Below are 23,390 nucleotides of genomic sequence, written 5' to 3' on the forward strand. Positions count from 1 at the left end.
ATAAACCTGTTGGACTTTAACCTGGTGTTGTGAGACTCCTTACTGTGCCCACCCCAGACCAAATCTGGCATCTCCACCTCATGGCTGATATTGTGCTGACTTTGGAAGCCCCGCCCTCCTCTGGGAGGCGGAGTGAGGACTATAGTTCCCAGCAGCCATCGCGGCGACGATGCCAGGCGCAGTCTTTCGCTACGTCAGACGCTGGCCAATGAGCTGGCGGGTCAGGGATGACATTATGTTCCGCCCTCCCCTCTCGGCGCACGCGCAGTTTGCTCGGCTCCACCCCCCTTCCCCTCCCCTCCCCTCCCTCCCGGGCCCCGCTGGTAGCAGTGAGATTCCGCCCGCCCGGCTCGCAATGGCCAAGACTTACGATTACCTATTCAAGCTGCTGCTGATCGGTGACAGCGGGGTAGGGAAAACCTGCCTCCTCTTCCGCTTCTCCGAGGACGCCTTTAACACAACTTTCATCTCCACCATAGGTGAGTGAGGGGGAGAAGCGGGCTCAGGGCCTGTGGTTGTCCTGGGGTTGAGAGGGGGGAGGGGGCTGCATCTTGGCGCCCTCTCTCTCTCTCCCCCCAGTTTACAGTGTGAAGATTAGAGGAGTTCCCATTGAAGGGAGTTACTGTTCCCAGCTCCAGGCAGTCTGATTTTGCGTTAGCTCCTTCATCAACTGAGGGGGTCACGCTGAAGTGAACCTGCATTTATAAGAGGAAAGTGCTGGAAACATTTAGCAGGTCTGTCAGCATCTGTGGAGGGAGAGTCAGAATTAATGCTGCTGTTTGTTAATCAGTCCTCATTTATAAAGTATCATCCACAATCTCAGTGCATCCCAATATAGATACTAGGAGTAGATAATTTACCTTCTGAATCTATTTCAATCAGATGATGGCTGATTTGTGTCCTGCCCAAATTGTAGAAGTGTAGTCATTGGTGTAAAGTAGACAAATGCAACAAGGTCCCATAAGCAGACAAAATTAATGTTTTTCGTTGAGGCATAAATGTTGTGAGGACACAGAATTGTTACAGTGCAGATGGAGGCTATGTGGTCTATTGTGTCTACATTGGCTCTCCAAATGAGCAATTCACCTAGTGCGTTTCTTCCATCTTCTTCCTGTAACCTTGCACATACTCCCATTTTAGATAATTCCCTTTTGAATGCCTCACTTGAACTTGCCTCCACCACACACTCAGGCACTGCATTCCAGACCTTCCATTTGCTGTGAGAAAAAAAACTTTTTGTTGCTTTTGCTTCTTTTACTAATTATTTTAAACCTGTGGTCTGTTATTCTTCCCTTTCATGACTGGGAAGATTTTTTTCCCATCAACTGTGTCCAGAAACCTCATGCTTTTGAATGCCTCCATCAAATCTCCTCTCAACCTGCTTTTCTCCAAGGAAAATAATCCTAACTTCTCCAATCCATCTTCATAACTCAAGTTCCTCATCCTTGGAATCATTCTCGTGAATCTTTTTCATGAATCTTTCCTGCACCCTTTCCAGTCCTTTCACACTCTTCCTACATTGAGGTGCCCAGAACTGGACACGGTTTAATTAGTGTCTCATCTAAGTTTAACATAACCTCCTTCCTCTTGTACTCTTAAGTTCAATAAATATGCCCAGGCTGCCATGTGTGTTATTAACTGTGCTCTCAACCTGTCCTGCCAATTTCAGTGACACTTGTACACATACACCCTGGTCCCTCTGCTCCTGCACTCTTTAGAATCGTGCCCTTTATTTTACTTTGTTTTTCCATGTTCTTCCTATCAGAATGAATCACTCCACATTGAACTTCATCTGCCACCTGTCCACCAATTTGTCTATGACCTTTTGAGGTTCTACACTATCCTCCCCAAGGTTCACAAAATTCCATATCATTTGCAAATTTTGAAATTGTGACCTGGTTGCCAAGGTCTGGGACATTGACATATATTAGGAAAAGCAAATGAACCAATATGGACGCCTGGAAAATTCACTGCAAACCTTCCTCCAGCCATGACTCCCTATTTCCTGTCATGCAGTCAGTTCTGTATCCTTGTTGCCACGGTCCTTTTTATTCCATGAGCTATAACTTTGCCCACAAGTCTGTTATGTAACATTATCAAATGCCTTTAGAAGTTCATGTACACCACATCATCTCAGCAACCCTCTTGTTCTGTCTTTAAAAAAAGCAAATTAATTCAATATGATCTTCCCTTAAGAAAACTGCTGGCTTTTTAAAAGTAAGCCATATTTGTCCATGTGACTATTTGTTCTGAGTTTTTGCTTCTCACCAAAGTTAAACTGATTGCTCTCCAGTTGTTGGGCTCATCGATACACCCTTTTTGCAAAGAAGGATGTAACATTTGCAATTCTCCAGACCTCTGGCACCTCACCTGAGGTGTCGATGGTAGTCATGATGTGGAGATGCCGGCGTTGGACTGGGGTAAATACAGTAAGAAGTCTCACAACACCAGGTTAAAGTCCAACAGGTTTATTTGGTAGCAAAAGCCAATAGCTTTCGGAGCGCTGCTCCTTCGTCAGGTGACTTACCTGATGAAGGGGCAGCGCTCAGAAAACTAGTGGCTTTTGCTACCAAATGAACCTGTTGGACTTTAACCTGGTGTTGTGAGACTTGTTACTGACCTCACTTGAGTCCAAGGAAGACTGGAAAAATGTGGCCATTGCCTCTGTAATATCCACGCTTACTTTCCTGAGCATTCTTGGATGCAACTCATCAGGTCATAATGCCTTATCCACAATCTATTCAATACCACCTCCATGTCAATTTTAAACCCTTCTAGTGTCTGGATTATCACCTCTTTCACAGTGGTCTGGGTATCATCTTCTCCCTTGCTAAGGACAGATAAAAAGTATTTATTTAATACCTCAGCCATGTTCTCATCATGTCAAAATCCCCTTTTGGTCTCTAATTTACTTCACTCTTCCTTTTACCACTCTTTTACTATTTATATGCCTATTGAAGACTCTGGAATTCCTTTTTGTTGTTTGCCAGTGTCTTTTTGCTTTTCTCATTTGCTTTTTCATTTCCCATCTGAACCCTCTATACTTAGCAGGGTTTTCAATTGTATATTCTACGTGTCATTTGTCATAAGCACACTTCCTTATTTATTTTAATTTTTGTCTCATCACCTAGGGAGCTTTGGATCTGATTGTTCTAACTTTTCCTTTTGAGGGAATATGCTTTGACTGTGCTCAAACCATCTCTTATTTGGATAGCCCAGATCAGCTACCATTTTTCCTGCCACTTTGACTCCAATTTATTTAGCCCAGTTTCATTGTTACTCATTGAAGTTGGCTTTCCCCTAGTTGTTAATTCTTTGCCCTATTCCATAGTAATAGAACATAGAAAAGCTACAGCACAAACAGGCACTTCGGCCCACAAGTTGCGCCGAACATGTCCCTACCTACTAGGCTTACCTATAACCCTCTATCTTACTAACTTCCATGAACCTATCCAAAAGTCTCTTAAAAGACCCTGTCGAATCCGCCTCCACCACCACTACCGGCAGCCGATTCCACACACCCACCATCCTCTGAGTGAAAAACTTACCCCTAACATCTCCTCTGTACCTACTCCCCAGCACTTGTGACCTCTTGTGGCAACCATTCCAGCCCTGGGTAAAAGCCTCTGAGAATCCACTCTATCAATACCTCTCAACATCTTATACACCTCTATCAGGTCACCTCTCATCCTTCGCCTCTCCAAGGAGAAAAGACCTAGCTCTCTCAACCTATCCGCATAAGGCATGCCATCTAATCCAGGCACCATCCTTAAAAATCTCCTCTGCACCCTTTCTATGGCTTCCACATCCTTTCTGTAATGAGGCGACCGGAACTGGGCACAGTACTCCAGGTGGGGTCTGACCAGGGTCCTATACAGCTGCAGCATTATCTCCAGATTTCTAAACTCAGTTCCTCTATTGATGAAGGCCAGTATTCCATACGCCTTCTTATTTACAGCCTCTACCTGCGACGCAGCTTTGAATGTCCCATGAACCCGGACCAAGATCCTTCTGACCTTCCACACTGCCAAGCGTCTTACCCTTAATATTATATTCTTTCATCCTATTCGACCTGCCAAAATGAACCACCACACACTTATCTGGGTTGAAGTCCATCTACCACTTCTCCGTCCAGTCTTGCATCTTATCTATGTCTCGTTGCAACTGCTGACATCCCTCTACATTATCCACAACACCACCAACCTTTGTGTCATCAGCAAACTTGCCAACCCATCCTTCCACTTCCTCATCCAGGAACCCATCCTTCCACTTCCTCATCCAGGTCATTTATAAAAATCACAAAGAGCAAGGGTCCCAGAACAGATCCCTGGGGCACTCCACTGGTGACCGACTTCCATGCTGAAAAAGACCCTCTAGAAGTACTCTTTGCCTTCTGTGGGCAAGCCAGTTCTGAATCCACAAGGCAATGTCCCCTTGTATCCCATGCCCCTTCACTTTCTCAATAAGACTTGCATGGGGCACCTTATCAAACGCCTTGCTGAAATCCATATAAACTACATCTACCACTCTTCCTGTCTAGTTACATCTTCAAAAAATTCAATTAGGCTCGTAAGGCATGATCTGCCTTGGACAAAGCCGTGCTGGCTATTTCTGACCATACTATTCCTCTCCAGATGTTCATAAATCCTGCCTCTCCGGATCTTCTCCATCAACTTACCAACCACTGAGTTTAGACTCACTGGTCTATAATTTCCTGGGCTATCTCTTCTTCCTTTCTAGAATAACAGAATCACATCCCCAATCCTCCAGAACCTCTCCCATCTCCATTGATGACGCAAAGACCATCGCCAGAGGCTCAGCAATCTCTTCCCTCGCCTCCCACAGTAACCTGGGGTACATCCCATCCGGTCCCGGCGATTTATCTAACTTGATGCTTTTCAAAAGCTCTAACACCTCCTCTCCCCTAATTTCCACATGCTCAATCTTCAGTCCACTACAAGTCTGCACTGCAACTACCAAGATCCTTTTCCATTGTGGATACTGAAGCAAAGTATTCATTGAGTACCTCTGCTGTTTCTACCGGTTCTATACAGACTTTCCCACCGTAACATTTGATAGGTCCTACTCCTTCAGATCTTATCTTCTTGCTCTTAACATACTTGTGGAATGCCTTGGGGTTTTCCTTTATCCTGTCTGCCAAGGCCTTCTCATGACCCCTTCTTGCTCTTCTAATTTCCCTCTTAAGTTCCTTCCTACTAGTCGTATACTCTTCTAGATTACTAACATTACCTAGCTCCCTGAACCTTTTGTAGGCTTTTCTTTTCTTCTTGACTAAATTCGTTAGTTTCGTGCACCATGGTTCCTGTAACCTACCATAACTCCCGTCTCATTGGAACGTTGCTGTGCAGAGCTCCAGACAAATTTTCCTTGAAAATGTGCCACATTTCTTCTGTACATTTCCCTGAGAAAACCTCCTTCCAATTTATGCCTCTAATTTCCTGCCTAATAGCCTCATAATTGCCCTTACTCCAAATAAACACTTTCCTAGCTTGACTGATCCTATCTCTCTCCAATGCTAATGTAAAGGAGATAGAGTTATGATCACTATCCCCAAAATGCTCTCCCACTGAGAGATCTGACACCTGCCCAGGTTCATTCCCTAATACCAAATCAAGTACAGCCTCTCCTCTTGTAGGCTTATCCACATACTGTGTCAGGAAGCCCTCCTGAACACACCTAACAAACTCCTCCCCATCTAAACCCTTACCCTAGGGATATTCCAATCGATATTTGGGAAATTAAAATCTCCCATCATGACCACTCTGTTATTATCACATCTCTCCAGGATCTGCTTCCCAATCTGCTCCTCCACATCTCTGCTACTATTGGGCGGCCTGTAGAAAACACCCAGTAAAGTTATTGACCCCTTGTTGTGAACCTCCACCCACAGAGGTTCTGCAGACAATCCCTCTGTGGCATCCATCTTTTCTAGAGCCGTGACGCTATCCCTGATCAACAGTGCCACTGCCCCACCCCTTTTGCCTCCTTCCCTGTCCCTCCTGAAACATCTGAAACCCGGCACTTGAAGTATCCAGTCCTGTCCCTGAGATAACCAAGTCTCTGTAATGGCCACCACATCACACTTCCAAGTAGTGATCCACGTTCTAAGCTCATCCATTTTGTTCACTGCACTCCTTGCGTTAAAATACACACATCTCAACCCTTCGGTCTGAGCCCTCCCCTTCTCCGTCACCTGCCTATCCTCCCTCTGACACTGTCTACAAGCCCCTTTTATTTTTAAGCTAACCTCCTCTCTCCCAGTCACCTCTTTTTGATTCCCACTCATTTTTATTCTAAACCTTCTGATGCAATGATCATGTCCCTAAGTGTTTCCCCTACTGACACTTGATCCATTTGGCTGACCTCATTCTGAAACAAGTCTTTAAATAAGAAAGGTTTGTTGAACTGAACATATACTGCTCTACCAAATTCTCCTGAACACACGCTAGGAGTTCTTGCTCCTCTCTGCTCTTTACGCAACCACTATCCCAGTATTTAACTAACTTAAAATGTTTGCAGTTCTTTGATTTCCTTGCAAGTTTGTTGTTCTGCATCCTTCCCAATAGTTGGTAGCCTACTTCTGTGGCTAGAAGGTGGCCTGCTTCTGCACTGTACGGATTCTATGATTCTACAGACAACAAGCAATGTAATTGCAGTGTTTTTGTTCTTTAGCTCTAGCCAAATAGATTCTGCCCTTGACTCCACTGGGACATCCTCTTTCTTAGCACTGCAACGCTGCCTTTAATTCTCTCTTTGCTGATGGAAAATCTCCCTGCTGTTCTTTTGGGATCTTTATGTCCATCTTGGAAAGAAAACTGGTTCTTGGTTTAACATCTCATCCAAGAGACCGAACCTCTGACAGGGCAAAACTACAGTGTCAGCCTAGGTTATGTGCTCAGGCCTCTGGAGTTGGGTTTAAACCTTGAGATTCAGACGAGAGTGCCACCCCTGAGACGCATTTTACATTTGGACACTAAGTAAGACATTTGCTAGAAGTTGAGCAATAACCTGAATTAAATATATTTTGAAATATAAATGCGCGATGATACTAATGTAATGAGTTGGAGATATTAAGGTGAAAGCTGCAGCTGTCTGGGTTACTTGATTTAGAGTTTTATATTATTGTACAAATTTGAGGATCTCCTCTTAATGTTTTAATCAGGGCTAACTACTTACAGAAGAGCACATTCATTGCTTTGTAGTGTATTTTAACGATAAACGTAATTGTATTATTCAGATATTCCATATGTACATTTTGACCAGGTTGGTTTCAGACACTGGAAATCTCATCGCAATGTTTGAAAACCATGAAAAAAAATGTCATTAGTTTAAAATTGCTCCATTTAATTGGTTTGATAAAACATTTTTACGCTAATTCCCACTTTACTGCTACTTAAATTCTGAATTAAAATTGGTTAATTTTAATTTTTCAATGTAAAAGTTGCATTGCTCATTTGGCATGGACCATAGATTCTGGTTCTCGAATGTGAAATACATACATCATGTTGATTAATAGAGCAAAATGTGTATGCTTTAACAGTAAATTACCATAAAATAACTATAGAGTTTTCATAATTTGTCCAATTGATCAGGGAAAAATGTCTTTCGGTTTGTCTAGATGCTGATTATGACAAAAGCGTTTAGAAGTAATTAATTTAAAATGTTAAAAGATGTACATATGTTAGTGTACTAAGTTGACTATTATTTCTTCTGCAGTTTCTTGTAGCACTAGGAGTTCTGAATAGACAAGCATGAACTTGATAGTTAAATTTGATGTACATTGGCTGCACACTTCAGATCTGTTTTAAGATACTATGACACTTAACTAGCTGTGGTTTGCACAAATCCTGCAGTTGCAATATAAATTCAAAGTTGGGTTTAATCTGATGGCAGACAGGATGTGGATGGAGTGTGACTATTGTATAAAGCTGATTTTTTTGAAAAAAAAGAAAACTAAACGTTAATGTTTTAAATTAGCTGAAGGTGCATTCCAAATGTACAGATTCTGTTCTCCCCATCCTCTAAATGTCTACCGTGCACTTAGAGCTTCCACACGAGCAGAACAATGAGTTGCAGGCATGTTGGCAGCAGTTAATTCTGTGTAAGTGAAGGAAAAAGGGAGTTTGGAAACTGTTCTTTATATTTCCTTTAAAAATATTAGATAATATATTGTGATGCAGAGAAGGATTAAAGAGAATTGTAATTTATAGGTAACATGGGACTGGAAGGCACTCATTAATAGATGAGCACAGATCTATTTTACATTCCAATTTAAAATATTTCATGTTGTCATTGTTTTTATGAACGTTTATTGCATGGTTAAACAACAAAACCTTTGGTAATTTTGAACAACAGAGAAATTGAGTTGATTTTAATGTAGGAGTTTGACTATTGTTATGCACAGAGAAAAACACATTTATGGCAATAAGACACCAGTGAATAATATATTTAATTTAGCATTGCAAACGGTTCTGTCTTTCTTACATCTCTGTGGGTATTTTCATTATGGGTAATATTACCATTCATGTTCAGGTGGAGAGTATTTGTAATTATGTCAGTATTTATTTGAGTTTGAGTAGAAATTGCAGGTTCTGTATTGCATGTTACTGAGATACTAATGAGGTCATTGCAAGCGGTACTGCAGTTATAATGACAGACCAATCCACACCTAGGGATGAATTAGCAATAAGGGGAAATGACTAAAAGGCACATAATTGTCTAGCTGGTTGCACAATATGTCCGGCAACATTGATTAATATGGGAGCTAAAGTAATCCGAGGTTGTATTTATGAGCAATTTGTTGCAAAAAAAAGTTATGACAACTATTGGCCAGTGGAGGTTTTCTGTTGACCATCGGGCTTGAGCATTTTATTGTTAACAGTTCTGTTTCATCAGCTAGATGAGTATTTTAGTATTTCTGAATTTTTTTTGGGAGGGGCGGGGGGAGCGTGGTGAGCTCGTGTAGCTGAGCCAAGGATTGAAACCCATTTACTTCACTATTTGAACACAAACTAGGTTCTCTCAACCACAGGATAAATTGTTTTGAAAATATAGCTTTTCACTCTGCATCATCACTGATCAAGTTTTTGTTCTTTAATCTGTTTTATGTGATGCAGTGTTACTTCCAAATAGATATGTGATCCAGCAGAATGTCTTATGTTTTTAGGTTTGCTGAGTATGGAGGTGTAAGTAAGCCAAACACTAAGTATTTAGTGTTTAGAAGCTGCTTCTGAGTGATTTTTATTATGTGGACATTTCTTTTAAAACTCTGAAGTGCTACGAAAAATGTTCAGATTGAACCATTGATTTCTCCGACATAGTTGCGACTGCTCAGCAGATCAAATCTGCCAGTGTTTTTCTGTGTTAGCTCGCTTAATCATTCTTGTAATTGCTAAACATTATTTAATAGTCCTTGCTTTCAAGCAGTTAACTATTATTCGGCAATGTTTTGTGACAAAGGATTGTGCACTAGACTATATTTAGGTGAATTTTTAGTCTTCAAAGGAGTGATTTTTTTCCTCTAATCGCGTCTGTAATTTCCCTTAACTCAACCCTGACTGTGATAAGATTCTAAACCCTCTAGTACTTTACTGTTAATCTGTCAGTGGAGTCAAGGTTATTTGAATGTGGGGACATCACAGCTTCGTCTGATCTAATTCTCACTTGATGTGGGCACCCGTCTTCAGTCGATGTTATTAGATTAATGATGTGGCCTCAGTGCCAGGGACCTGGGTTCAATTCCAGCCTTGGGTGACTGTCCATGTGGGGTTTACATGTTCTCCTCGTGTCTCTGTAGGTTTCCTACCACAGTCTAAAGATGCACAGATTAGGTGGATTGGCCATGCTAAATTGTCCCCTGTCAAAAGATGTGTAGGTTATGGATATTAGTGGGAGAAATGTTTGGGCTTATGGGATGGACATGATGTGGAGATGCCGGCGTTGGACTGGGGTAAACACAGTAAGAAGTCTCACAACACCAGGTTAAAATCCAGCAGGTTTATTTGGTAGCAAAAGCCACGAGCTTTCAGAGCGCTGCCCCTTTGTCAGGTGAGTGGGAGTTCTGTTCACAAACAGGGCAAATAAAGACACAAACTCAATTTACAAAATAATGGTTGGAATGAGAGTCTTTACAGGTAATCAAGTCAACACTTCAGCGGTCACGGGCATTTGGTCTCTGATCTTCGGGTAAGTGTTCTCCAAGGCGGCCTTCACGACACACGACAACGCAGTGTCGCTGAGCAGAGGCTGATAGCCAAGTTCCGCACACGAGGACGGCCTCAACCGGGATCTTGGGTTCATGTCACACTATCTGTAACTCCCACGACTTGCCTGGGCTTGCAAAATCTCACTAACTGTCCCGGCTGGAGACAATACACATCTCTTTAACCTGTGCTTAATCCTCTCTCCACTCACGTTGTCTGTACCTTTAAGACTTGATTACCTGTAAAGACTCGCATTCCAACCATTATCTTGTAAATTGAGCTTGTGTCTTTATATGCCCTGTTTGCGAACAGAACTCCCACTTACTTGACGAAGGAGCAGCGCTCCGAAAGCTAGTGGCTTTTGCTACCAAATAAACCTGTTGGACTTTAACCTGGTGTTGTGAGACTACTTACTGTCTTATGGGAGAGGGCAGGGCTGGGCGTGGGTACAATGATCTGTCAGAGACGGTACAGACTCAGTGGGCTAAATGACTGCCTTCTGCATGACTTATCAGCCTGTCTGAGGTCAGTTAGCACAAACTTGACATAAAGCCACTGGACTAAAAGCTTGCACTTCTGTTGTGCCTTTCACAACCCCAGGCCCTCAAAATACTTTATAGCCAAGGAGGTACTTTGGAACTGTGGTCTTTATTATAGTTAGAAATATGGCTTAGTTATTATCTCCCAGATTCTTCTTTGAATTAGTGACGAGAGAGCTTTTCTACACACCTGTGAGGGCTAACTGGCCCTGGTTAAATGGTTTTGGTGCGGCACTAGAATTTTAGTCTTTTTGAACTGCCAAGTTTGTTGGAGCAAACCATTTAATACTGAACCCAGCCCAGAGATGTAATGCAGTCATTGTTTACATGACTTATTTTTGGCCATGGGTGTAAGAAAAATAATTAAATCCAGTTGTATGCAAACATGACAGTGCTAATAAAATGGAGTGCACTTTTTAAATCCATTTGTTTTACATTAATCTGTGGCGTCCATCTGTCTTGGGAACTGATGTACTGCATCCAATGTCTGGGGTATGTACCATTTATGAATTGCACATCGTCTGTTGTGGCTGTAGTGTCTGATTTGAGAGTGGAAACCTGCTCCGCAGGTGGCACAAATGTATAACGTTGGCCTGAGGTCATCTTCTGGCTGGCTCTCTTTTCCATCATTTGGTCATTTCTTTTGCCCTCTGCTTTTTCTATGTCTCCCTAACCTATTGTCCTTGGGCACTCCGGTCAGCAGTGGGGACTTCCATTCTAATCCTGGTCAACTTGAAGTCTCACCTACAGGTATCCTCGTATGCTTGCAGGAGAAGGTGACCTATTGGGCTTACATTGACAGCAAGCTCGCCATTGAACATGTCATTGAGGATGCATTTGACTCATGACCCAAACATGGGTCCTGCTGCTGACTCAAGGGAGCAAGCATATTGGGGATTCCTGCATGGTGAACTTCCATGGTGGCACAGTAGTTAGCACTGCTCCCTCTCAGCGCCAGGGACCCAGGTTCAATTCCGGCCTTCGGTCACTGTCTATGGAGTTTGCACTTTCTCCCTGTGTCTGCGTGGTTTCTATCAGGTGCTCCAGTTTCCTCCCACGCTCCAAAGGTGTGTGGGTTAGGTTGATTGGCCATACTAAATTGACCCTGGTGTCAGGGGGATAGGCAGGATAAATGCATGGGGTTATGGGAATAGGGCACGGGTGGGATTGTGGTCAGTACAGACTCGATGGGCTGAATTGTAGGAATTCTATGATACTATGAAAATCAGCATTCTGTTCTCCCAGATGATGCCCAGTATTTGTCTGAGCCAGTGGGGATGGAAACAGTTTAGTCACTTTTCTTGGGCTTGCAAGTTGTCTGTGCTTCTGTAAAGGAGGGTGCCTCGTACACATGTGTTTTGGGTTAGTTTGCTGTTGGTCCACAGTTGGCTTCGACAATCCTGGTGCTGATTTCAGCCAATTGCAGCTCTTTACAGACCGCATTGATAAGTTGGAGCGGCAGTTGGATGCACTTAGGAGCATGAAGGTGGCGAAAGCGTCATAGATAGGAGTTTTAGTGATGTGGTGACACCCAAGGTGCAGGCAGATAGATGGGTGAAAGCTAGAGGGGCAGGCAGTCAGTGCAAGAATCCCCTGTGGTCATCCCTCTCTCTAATACGTATGCTATTTTGAATACTGTTGGGGGGGGGGTGGGCGGGAATGGCCTATCAGGGGATAACAGCAGCAGCCAGAGCCGTGGCACCACAGCTGGCTCTGTTATTAAGAGCAATAGTTATTGGACAGTCTGTAGTTGGGGGTACAGATAGGTGCTTCTGTGGAAGTGAAAGAGACTCCAGGATGGTCTGTTGCCTCCCTGATGCCAGGGTCCAGGATGTCTTTGAATGGGCAGAAAGCATTCTGAAGGGAGAGGGTGAACAGCCAGAGGTCGTGGTACATATTGGTACTAACGACATAGGTAGGAAGAGTGAAGGTCCTGCAGCAGCAGTTTAGGGAGTTAGGTAGAAGGTTAAAAAGCAGGACCTCGAGGGTTGTAATCTCAGGATTACTCCCTATGCCACATGCCAGTGAGGCTAGAAATAGGACGATAGTACAGCTCAACAGGTGGCTAAACAGCTGGTGTAGGAGGGAGGGTTTCAGATATCTGGACCATTGGGATCTCTTCTGGGGCAGGCGGGACCTGTACAAGAAGGACGGGTTGCATCTAAACAGGAGGGGCACAAATATTCTGGCCAGGAGGTTTGCTCGTGTCACACGGGAGGATTTAAACTAGTTTGAAAGGGGAGGGGTGGTTATCAAAGCAAAGATGAATTAACTGAAGGGGAACGAGAGAGTAGGGCCAGTAAGACTCAAACAGCAGGCAGGGTGGGATTGCAAATCAGAGGGTCTGGTGGACTGAAGCGCATTTGTTTCAATGCGAGAAGTGTAACAGGTAAGGCAGATGAACTTAGTTTCTAATACTAATCCAAGCTCTCTGTTGTTGTCATTACAGAAACTTGGTTAAGGAAGGACAGGATTGGCAGCTTAACATTCCTAGATACAGGTGTTTTAGGTGGGATAGAGAGGGATGTAAAAGAGGCGGGGGAGTTGCACTACTGATTAAGGAGACTATCACAGCTGTACTGCGGGAGGACACCAAGGAGGGCTCACACTGAGGCAATATGGGTAGAGCTCAGGAATAGGAAGGGCGTAGTCACAATGTTGCGGGTTTACTATAGGCCTCCCAACAGCCAGCAGGAGATAGAGGAACAGATATGCAAGCAGATTTTGGCAAGGTGTAAAAGTAACAGGGTTGTTGTGGTGTGAGATATTCACTTCCCCTATATTGACTGGGACTCACTTAGTGCGAGGGGTGTGGATGGGACAGAGTTTGTAAGGAACATCCAGGAGGGCTTCTTGAAACAGTATGTAGATACTCCAGCTAGGGAAGGGGTCGTACTGGACCTGGTATTGGGGAATGGGTCTGGCCAGGTGTTTGACGTTTCAGGAGGGGAATAGTGACCACAATTCAGTAAGCTTTAGGTGTTGATGGATAAAGATATGTGTAATCCTCAAGTAAAGGTGCTAAATTGGGGGAAGGTTAATTACAACAGTATTAGGCAGGAACTGAAGAATGTAGATTGGGGGCAGATGTTTGAGGGTAAATCAACATCTGGCACGTAGGAGGCTTTCAAGTGTAAGTTGATAAGAATTCAGGACCGGCACATTCCAGTAAGGATGAAGGATAAGTATGGCAAGTTTTGGGAACCCTGGATACTGAGATATTGTGAGAAAAAGGAAGCATTTGTCGAGGCTGGGAACACACAAAGCAAGTGCGGAATACAAGGAAAGTAGAAAGAAACTTAAGCAAGGAGTAAGGAGGGCTAAAAGGAGTCATGAAAAATCATTGGCCAGCAGGATTAAGGAAAATCCAAAGCTTTTTATACATAAGAGCAAGAGGGTAGCCATGGAGAGGGTTGGCCTACTCAAGGACAGGCGAGGGAATCTATGCGTGGAGCCAGAGAAAATGGGTGAGGTATTAAATGAGTACTTTGCATCAGTATTACCAAAGAGAAGGACTTGGTGAATGATGAGTCTGGGGAAGGGTGTGTGGATAGTTTGGGTCATGTCCAGATCAAAAAGGAGGAAGTATTGGGGTTCTTGAGAAACATTAAGTTAGACAAGTCTCCAGGGCCTGATGGGATATACCCCAGAATACTGAGAGAGGCAAGGGAGGAAATTGCTGGGGCCTTGAGAGAAATCTTTGTACCCTCACTGGCTACAGGGGAGGTCCCAAAGGATTGGAGAATAGCCAATGTTGTTCCTTTGTTTAAGAAGGGTAGCAAGGATAATCCAAGTAATTACAGGCCGGTCAGCCTTACGTCAGTGGTAGGGAAATTATTGGAGAGGATTCTTCAGGACAGGGTATATTCCCACTTGGAAATGTTGTCTACGTGGACTTCAGTAAGGCCTTTGACAAGGTCCCTCAAGGCAGACTGGTACAGAAGGTGAAGTCGCACAGGATCAGAGGTGAGCTGGCGAGATGGATACAGAACTGACACGGTCATAGGAGACAGAGGGCAGCAGCGGAAGGGTGCATTTCTGAATGGAGGGCTGTGACAAGTGGCATTCCTCAAGGATCAGTGCTGGGACCTTTGCTGTTTGTAATATATATATAAAAATGATTTGAAGGAAAATGTAATTGGTTTGATTAGTATGTTTGCGGATGAGACAAAGGTTGGTGGAATTGTGGAGAATACAGCACGATATAGATTGGTTGGAGCATTGGGCGGAGAGATGGCAGATGGCGTTTAATCCGGACAAATGTGAGGTCATGCATTTTGGAAGGTCTAAAAAAGATGGGAAATATCCAGTAAATGGCAGAACCCTTAAGAGTATTGATAGGCAGAGGGATCTGGGTGTACAGGTACACAGGTCACTGAAAGTGGCAATGCAGGTGGAGAAGGTAGTCAAGAAGGCATACGGCATGCTTGCCTTCATCGGCCGAGGCATTGAGTTTAAAAATTGGCAAGTCATGTTGCAGCTTTATAGAACCTTAGGTCGCATTTGGAATATAATGTTCAGTTGTGGTCGCCACACTACCAGAAGGATGTGGAGGCTTTGGAGAGGGTACAGAAAAGATTTACCAGGATGTTGCCTGGCATGGAGAGCATTAGCTATGAGAGGTTGGAAAAACTTGGTTTGTTCTCACTGGAACGACGGAGGTTGAGGGGCTTGGACAGAGTGGATAGTCAGAAGCTTTTTCTCAGGGTGGAAGAGTCAATTACGGGGGCACAGGTTTAAGCTGCGAGGGGCAAGGTTTAAAGGATATGTACAAGGCAAGTTTTTTATTACACAGAAGGTGGTGGGTGCCTGGAACCCACTGCCAGGGGAGGTAGAGGAAGCAGATACGATGGTGATTTTTAAGGGGCGTCTTGACAAATACACGAATAGAATGGGAATAGAGGGATATGGTCCCTGGAAGGGTAGGGGGGGGTTTTAGTTCAGTCGGGCAGCATGGTTGGTGCAGGCTTGGAGAGCTGAGGGGCCTGTTCCTGTGCTGTAATTTTCTTTGTTTCTGGTAATTGTCGATCCAAGGTATATGAAGCTATTTAATATTAATGGAAAATGGAGTCTTTTACCTCCTAGCCCATAACTTTGGTTTTTCAGATGCTGATCGGCAGTCCAAATTCCTTGTAGGCATGGGAAAACTACTGCAGGTGAGCTGCAGAATGGGATACCAGGTAGTTCATTAGCAAACAGTAACTTGCAAACTAGGCCATTAATGCATTTTCTTTTGGTGCAAAATCTTGCCAAGTTGTCCATGTCCATTATGGCATTCAGGTGGACATCACCATTTGATTCACTCGTACATTAGCAGCACTCAAGTGATTTGGTTTTGGGACCCTGCTTTATGCCACTGCCGATCTTGAAAGTGTCTTATGTTGCTACCTTGTAGCTGACAGAACAGTGCATATTTGGATGATGGTTAGCATTGTTGCCTCATGGTGCCAGGGACCGGGTTAGATTCCAGCCGTGGGTCGGTGACGTATGCAGTTTCCATGTTCTGTGTCTGTGTGGGTTTCCTGTGGTTGCTCCAGTTTCCTTCCACAGTCCAAAGATGTGCAGGTTTGGTGGACTAGCCATAGCAAATGTGCAGGGTTATGAGGTTGCATTGTGGGGGGTTCGGGTGAGTTGCTCTTTGCGTTGGAGCACACTCAATGGGCTGAGTAGCCTCCTTCTGCGCTTTGAGTCCAGGTGGGCAGCTTATGTACCACAACAGTTCAGAGTTAGTCTGTTTAATGCAGGCATGACTTTCGTGCCTTGGTCTACTTTTTCAGCAGTCATCCTAATACAATCAATGGACATTCAAACATGTTGCACAATACAACCTTATACTCCCTGTCTATGGATAAAAATAATAAGTGCAACCAAAATGTGCACTATTATGCAAATTCTGATAAATATCCTTACTTTGTTTAGGTCTGTCTTATGCATGTTATCAGGCGTACAGGTGATATTGATTAGACTTTACTTTTTTTATAATGAACGATTCTTACTGAATGTGATGCTTTGCACTGCATGGTGTCAGCAAGCTTTGAATAATCAGGACAGTAGCAGCTGATTGCTAATCTTGAGCAGGCATCCAAGTGGTCATGTGGCAGAGTGAACTAGTATTTGGATTTAATGATCTTCCTGTGTGGTAAAGTTGACTCAAAAGGTGGATCTGAAAAACGCTGTACATTCCCCACTTCTCATATACTTGGATATTTTTCCTTGATCATCAAGTCCCTGGATTGAATGTCCATTGATTGTATTAGGATGACTGCTGAAAAAGTAGACCAAGGCACGAAAGTCATGTCTGCATTAAACAGACTAACTCTGAACTGTTGTGGTACATAGGCTGCCCACCTGGACTCAAAGCGCAGAAGGAGGCTACTCAGCCCATTGAGTGTGCTCCAACGCAAAGAGCAACTCACCCGAACCCCCCACAATACAACCTCATAACCCTGCACATTTGCTATGGCTAGTCCACCAAACCTGCGGCACGGTAGCACAGTGGTTAGCACTGCTGCTTCACAGCTCCAGGGTCCCAGGTTCGATTCCTGGCTCGGGTCGCTGTCTGTGTGGAGTTTGCACATTCTCCTCGTGTCTGCGTGGGTTTCCTCCGGGTGCTCCGGTTTCCTCCCACAGTCCAAAGATGTGCGGGTTAGGTTGATTGGCCAGGTTAAAAATTGCCCCTTAGAGTCCTGAGATGCGTAGGTTAGAGGGATTAGCAGGTAAATATGTGGGGGTAGGGCCTGGGTGGGATTGTGGTCGGTGCAGACTCGATGGGCCGAATGGCCTCCTTCTGCACTGTAGGGTTTCTATGATTCTATGATTTCATTTGGATGTTTTGCAAAATCAAAATTTTATTCTCGTCTATAGTTTTGTCCACGTGAAACAACTATGCAATCTTTGGTGTAGTTTCATCAAATGGGAGACACAGACGTCACTACAGGCTCGAGTAACGCAAAGGCTTTAAAGCATCTGTTGCAGCTGTTCAACGTGTTAATCGATGCATATTTCCTCCTGTGACGTTCTAACTCAAACTTAGTATTTCTGAAACTTGTTCTGAAATTCCACAATTCATGTTGCTGCAGCTGTGTGGACAGAATTTGTGTTTTAAAAGCAGCAGAGCTAATCAAGCCAACAACGTTTTTGTCTTTACCCTGCAGCTCTAAATTTAGTTAATTTAATAGTCAGTTAAAAAAGCCTTGTAACTCTTGTATTTTGCACTTTTGTGGCCAAAAACACCTTAATTTCAGCTAATAGGTCTCAAATTTCTGCAGAAATTTACCTCTACTCAGCCATCTAACATCATTGTGCAACAATTGGCATTTGGAAGGCAGTGGTTTTATCAGACAAAGTCAGCATAGATTTGCAAAAGGGAAATCTTGCCTGACAAATCTATTGGAATTTTACGGATGTAACTAGTAGAGTTGACTGAGGAGAACTAGTGGATGTGGTTTATTTAGACTTTCGGGAGGCTTTTGAAAAGGGTCTCTCATAACAGACTATGTAAAGTTAAAGCACATGGGATTGTGGGTAGTGTCTTGATGGATAGCAGATAGGAAGCAAAGAGTTGGCATAAATGGTTCTTTTTCTGATTGGCATTCTGACTAGTGGGGTTTTGCAGGGATCTGTGCTGGGACCCCAACTGTTCACATTGTATTATCTCCAAATTTGCAGATGATAAAAAGTTGGGTGGGAGGGTGAGCTGAGGAGAATGCAGTGATGCTTCAGTGTGATTTGGACAGGCTGAGCGTGGGGGCATCTGCATGGCAGATGCAGCATAATGTGGATAAATGTGAGGTTATCTACTTTGGTAGCAATAATAGGAAGACGGATTATTACTTGAATGGGTGTAAATTGAGAGGTGGATACTCGGTGAGGCCCTTGGTGTCTTTGTTTTTCAGTCGCTGAAAGTAATTGCGCAGGTACAGCAGGCAGTAAAGAAGGCAAATGGTATGTTGGCCTTCATAGCGAGGGGATTTGAGTATAGGGATAGGGAGGGATATTTTGCTTCAATTGTATAGGGTGTTGATGAGGCCACATCTGGAGTATTGTGTGCAGTTTTGATGTCCTTATCTGAGGAAGGATGTCCTTGCTTTAGAGGGAATAAAGCAAAGGTTTACCAGGTGATCCCTGGGATGGCAGGTCTGTCATATGAAGAGAGACTAAGTTGGTTATGATTATATTCACTGGAGTTTAGAAGAGTGAGAGGGGATCTCATAGAAACTTATAAAATTCTAACAGGGTTAGACTGAGTGAATTCAGAATTTATGTAGAAATTTCTCCGTGGGTGGCACGGTAGCACAGTGGTTAGCACTGTTCACAGCTCCAGGGACCTGGATTCGATTCCTGGCTTGGGTCACTGTCTGTGTGTAGTTTGCACATTCTCCTCGTGTCTGTGTGGGTTTCCTCCGGGTGCTCTGGTTTCCTCCCACAGTCCAAAGATGTGCGGGTTAGGTTGATTGGTCATGCTAAAATTGCCCTTAGTGTCCTGAGATGCGTAGGCTAGAGGGATTAGTGGGTAAATATGTCGGGATATGGGGGTAGGGCCTGGGTGGGATTGTGGCCGGTGCAGATTAGATGGGCCGAATGGCCTCTTTCTGTACTGTAGGGATTCTATGATTCTCTCCATGTCAGTCCTGAATGGCCTTCCCTGTATCCTGAGACTCTGGGTGCTCCAGTTTTCTCCTACAGTCCAAAGATGTGCAGGTTAGGTGGATTGTTCCTAAATTGTTCCTTACTGTCCAAAGTAGTGTGGGTTATGCGATTTAGCCATGGTAAAACTGCACTGGGTTATGGGGATAGGGTGGGGAGGTGGGCATGTAAGATGCTTTTTCAGAATGGCCTCCTTCTGCACTGTAAGGATTCTATGGTTCTAAAAGATGTAACATTACCATGTTCTATGGTTCAAGATATGATTTTGAGCATCCCCTCTTTTGCAGCCATGTCATCAAACAGCATTCAAATAAAAATGGATAACAGATGTGTCAATCACATTTGTAGACTCATCAAATTAAAGTCAAAAGAACACTGATTTCTTTTTCCAGTTGTTCACCCATGTCACTGTGTTTCTGGACAGCTGGACCCCCTAATGGTGGACACTTCGTGATTTATTTTAATCTTAAAATGGTGACTGTGTCTCTAAAAGGGAGTCTGACCATTCCTCCATCCTGGAAATGTCACTAGTATTTTGCAAGTATGTGACTCAAACCAAAGTGATGCCATTGTTGCTGCCTTTGATTGAGTTGAGCCTTGTGAAGATCAACTAGTGGGCATAAAATTCATTAACGTTTCTCTTTTTCGGAGAAACTCAGACCCCTTGAAATGTGGGAAATGGGAATATACTAAGAAAGGTAGATGAAGTGAGAAATCTTGGTGTACAAGTACACAGATTCCTGAAGGCAGCAGTTCAAGTAGACAAGATTGTAAAGAAGGCATATGTAATGCTCTCCTTCATTGGCAGAGGTATGGAATAAAAATGTAAGGATATAATGTTGGAATTGTACAAAACACTCGTGAGGCCACAACTGGAGTATTCTGTGCAGTCACCATATTACAGGAAGGACAATTGCTCTGGAGAAAGTGCAGAGGAGGTTTACACAAATGTTCCCTGGGCTAGAACAGTGTGGCTGAGAGGAGAAATTGGGAAGGTTGAGGTTAATTTCATTGGAACAAAGAAGGTGACTTGATAGAGGTGTACAAAATGATGAGGAGAAAAGCTAGTGGACAGGATAAAATTGTTTTCCTTGATGGAGAATTCTAGAACCTGGAGACAAAGATTCAAGATAAGTGGCAGTAGGTGTCTGGAATTCGCAGTGGAGTTGAGGCGGAGAGCCTAAACTGGATCTGAACCTTGCGTGCTGTAAGCTACAGGGCTATGGGCCAGGTGCAGGAAGGTGGGATTAGAAAGGGCACCTGTATGTCTTTGGACTGGCATGGACACAATGGACCAAATGGCTTTCTTTGGAGCTTTAACTTTTCTATGGCTCTAAATGCCTATCTACATTTCGTTTCTTGGCAAGAGCCACCATTCTATGGCAGATCAGACACACATTGTCATTGTACAAAAATATTCTTCCTCCCACTCATTGTGAGAGTGGTAGATTTTAGTTTCTTGGTGCTTCACTGATAAGACCTTAATGTCGAAATTAGTAAAGAAAAATAGTTGGGTTAAGTAAATCAGGTTTTAATTGTGACAGTTGCTGTTGCCAGAGTAAATTCAGCCTGCTGCTTTAATGAACTGACACTTTCAACAAACGCCTGCAAATGGTTATATGGCAATGACAGTTTGTAAAAACATACAATGTGGCTATCAAACATGCACAGCTACAGCATCAGCAAGCTTATTACTGCGGAAAGCAGAGGACACAGGAGCTAAAATGTAACTGAGTGATGGGGGGGTTGGAGACCCATACAACAAAGAGAGAGATCGATAATTTGTTCTGAGAATTTGATGCAGCCTACTTGAAATTAGTTATGCAGTACAGAAAGGGGCCCTTTGGCCCATCATGTCTGTGCCAGCCATCAACCACCTGATGTATTCTGATCCCATTTTAGTTTGCGATCGATGTCTTGGGCACCACTGGTTTAATCGGACTGGTGAGTTACAAATGCAGATTGTCATGTGGAAATATGATGTTGTGGCTATTACACAGACCTGGCTCAAAGAAGAAAAGGACTGGTGTTTAATATTCTTGGATTCAGGAAAGATAGTTAAGGATGGCGGTATTGGTAAAGGAGAGCATAACAGTGCTGGAGAAACAGCATGTCTTTCAAGGGCCAATCTATTTGGTTGGAGCTCGGGATCAAAAAAGGTGCAAATTACATTGCTCAGTGTAGTCTTAGCTACCAACTAATGGGAATGCTATAAGTAGAACAAATTTGCAAAGAAATTTCAGCGGGGTGCAGAAATTATGGAGTAATTATCCAAATAGGGATAGCAGTAATGTGGAGTTGCTGGCGTTGGACTGGAATGAGCTTTCGGAGAATTGCCCCAATAAAGGGGCAACGCTCTGAAAGCTTGTGCTACCAAATAAACCTGTTGGATTTTAACCTGGTGTTGTGAGATTACTTTTTGGGATAGCAGTAGTGTGGGGAGGGGGCAAGAGTTCCTGGAATGTGTTCAGGAAAATTTTCTTCAGTATGTTTCAAGTTTACCAAGCAAGGGGGCACAGCTAGACCTGATTCTTGAAAATGAAGTGGGCCATGTAGACCAAGTGTCATCAGGAGAACATTTGGGAGCAGTGATCAAAGAACAAAGAAAATTACAGCTCAGGAACAGGCCCTTCGGCCCTCCAAGCCTGCACCTACCATGCTGCCCGACTGAACTATAACCCCCTATCTTTCCAGGGACCGTATCCCTCTATTCCCATCTTATTCATGTATTTGTTAATATGCCCCTTAAATGTCACTATTGTATCCACTTCTACTACCACCCCCAGCAGCGGGTTTCAGGCACCCACCATCCTCTGTGTAAAAAAAAAAAACTTGCCTCGTACATCTCCTTTAAACCTTGCCCGTCACACCTTAAACCAATGCCGCCTAGTAATTGAGTCTTCCACCCTGGGAAAAAGTTTCTAACTATCCACTCTATATGCCCCTCAATCTTGTAGACTTCTATCAGGTCGCCCCTCAACCTCTGTCGTTCCAGTGACAACAAACCAAGTTTCTCCAACCTCTCCTCATAGCTAATGCCTTCCATACCAGGCAACATCCTGGTAAATCTCCAAAGCCTCCACATCCTTCTGGTAGTGTGGTGACCAGAATTGAACACTATATTCCAAGTGCGGCCTAACTAAGATTCTATAAAGCTGCAACATGACTTGCCAATTTTTAAACTCAATGCCCCGGCCAATGAAGGCAAGCATGCTGTATGCCTTCTTAACTACCTTCTCCACCTGCGTTGCCACTTTCAGTGACCTGTGTACCTGTACGCAGATCCCTTTATATCCCTTATTGTATTGTACATTTTAGGCCAGCTATGGAAAAGGGCAAAGAACAAGTCAGTAAGAAAAATTAACTGCGGAAAGCCAAACTCAATGGGGCAAAAATGGATCTGGGCGGAATAAAATGGGGTCAAAGGTTGGCAGGAAAAACGATAGCTTATCAATGGGTTACCAAAGAGATGATTCGGGCACAGTCAATGTATATTCCCTTGAAGGGCAAGGCAGGCCATCAAATTCAGAGCTCCCTGGATGATACAACAGATGGAAACTAAGATAGAATCTTAGAATCCCTACAGCACAGAAAGAGGCCATTTGGCCCATCGAGTCTGCACCGACCACAATCCCACCCAGGCCCTACCCCCATATCCCTACATATTTTACCCACTAATCCCTCTAACCTACACATCCCAGGACACTAAGGGCAATTTTTAGCATGGCCAATCAACCTAACCCACACATCTTTGGACTGTGGGAGGAAACCGGAGCACCCGGAGGAAACCCATGCAGACACGAGGAGAATGTGCAAACTCCACACACACAGTGACCCGAGCCAGGAATCGAACCCAGGTCCCTGGAGCTGTGAAGCAGCAGTGCTAACCACTGCGCTACCGTGCCACCCAGATAACGGAACAAAAAAGTGTCTTTACGACAGAGCTGCATGGACCAGATGCAGGGAGGATATTTCCCCTAGC

General features: G+C 43.8%; 1 protein-coding gene across 1 annotated transcript in view; it reads left to right on the plus strand.

Annotated features, from left to right (window-relative positions):
- The first annotated feature begins 287 nt into the window (after positions 1–287).
- LOC144480591 (ras-related protein Rab-8B) overlaps positions 288–23,390 on the plus strand; it is a 138,993-nt gene continuing 115,890 nt past the window's right edge. Inside the window, exon 1 of the mRNA XM_078200220.1 lies at positions 288–479. Coding sequence (XP_078056346.1) covers positions 356–479 — 124 coding nt within the window. The 5' untranslated portion in view covers positions 288–355. The remainder of the gene's footprint in view (positions 480–23,390) is intronic.

This window comes from Mustelus asterias, chromosome 29 (genome assembly GCF_964213995.1).
Source record: "Mustelus asterias chromosome 29, sMusAst1.hap1.1, whole genome shotgun sequence".
Taxonomy (NCBI): Eukaryota; Metazoa; Chordata; class Chondrichthyes; order Carcharhiniformes; family Triakidae; genus Mustelus; species Mustelus asterias.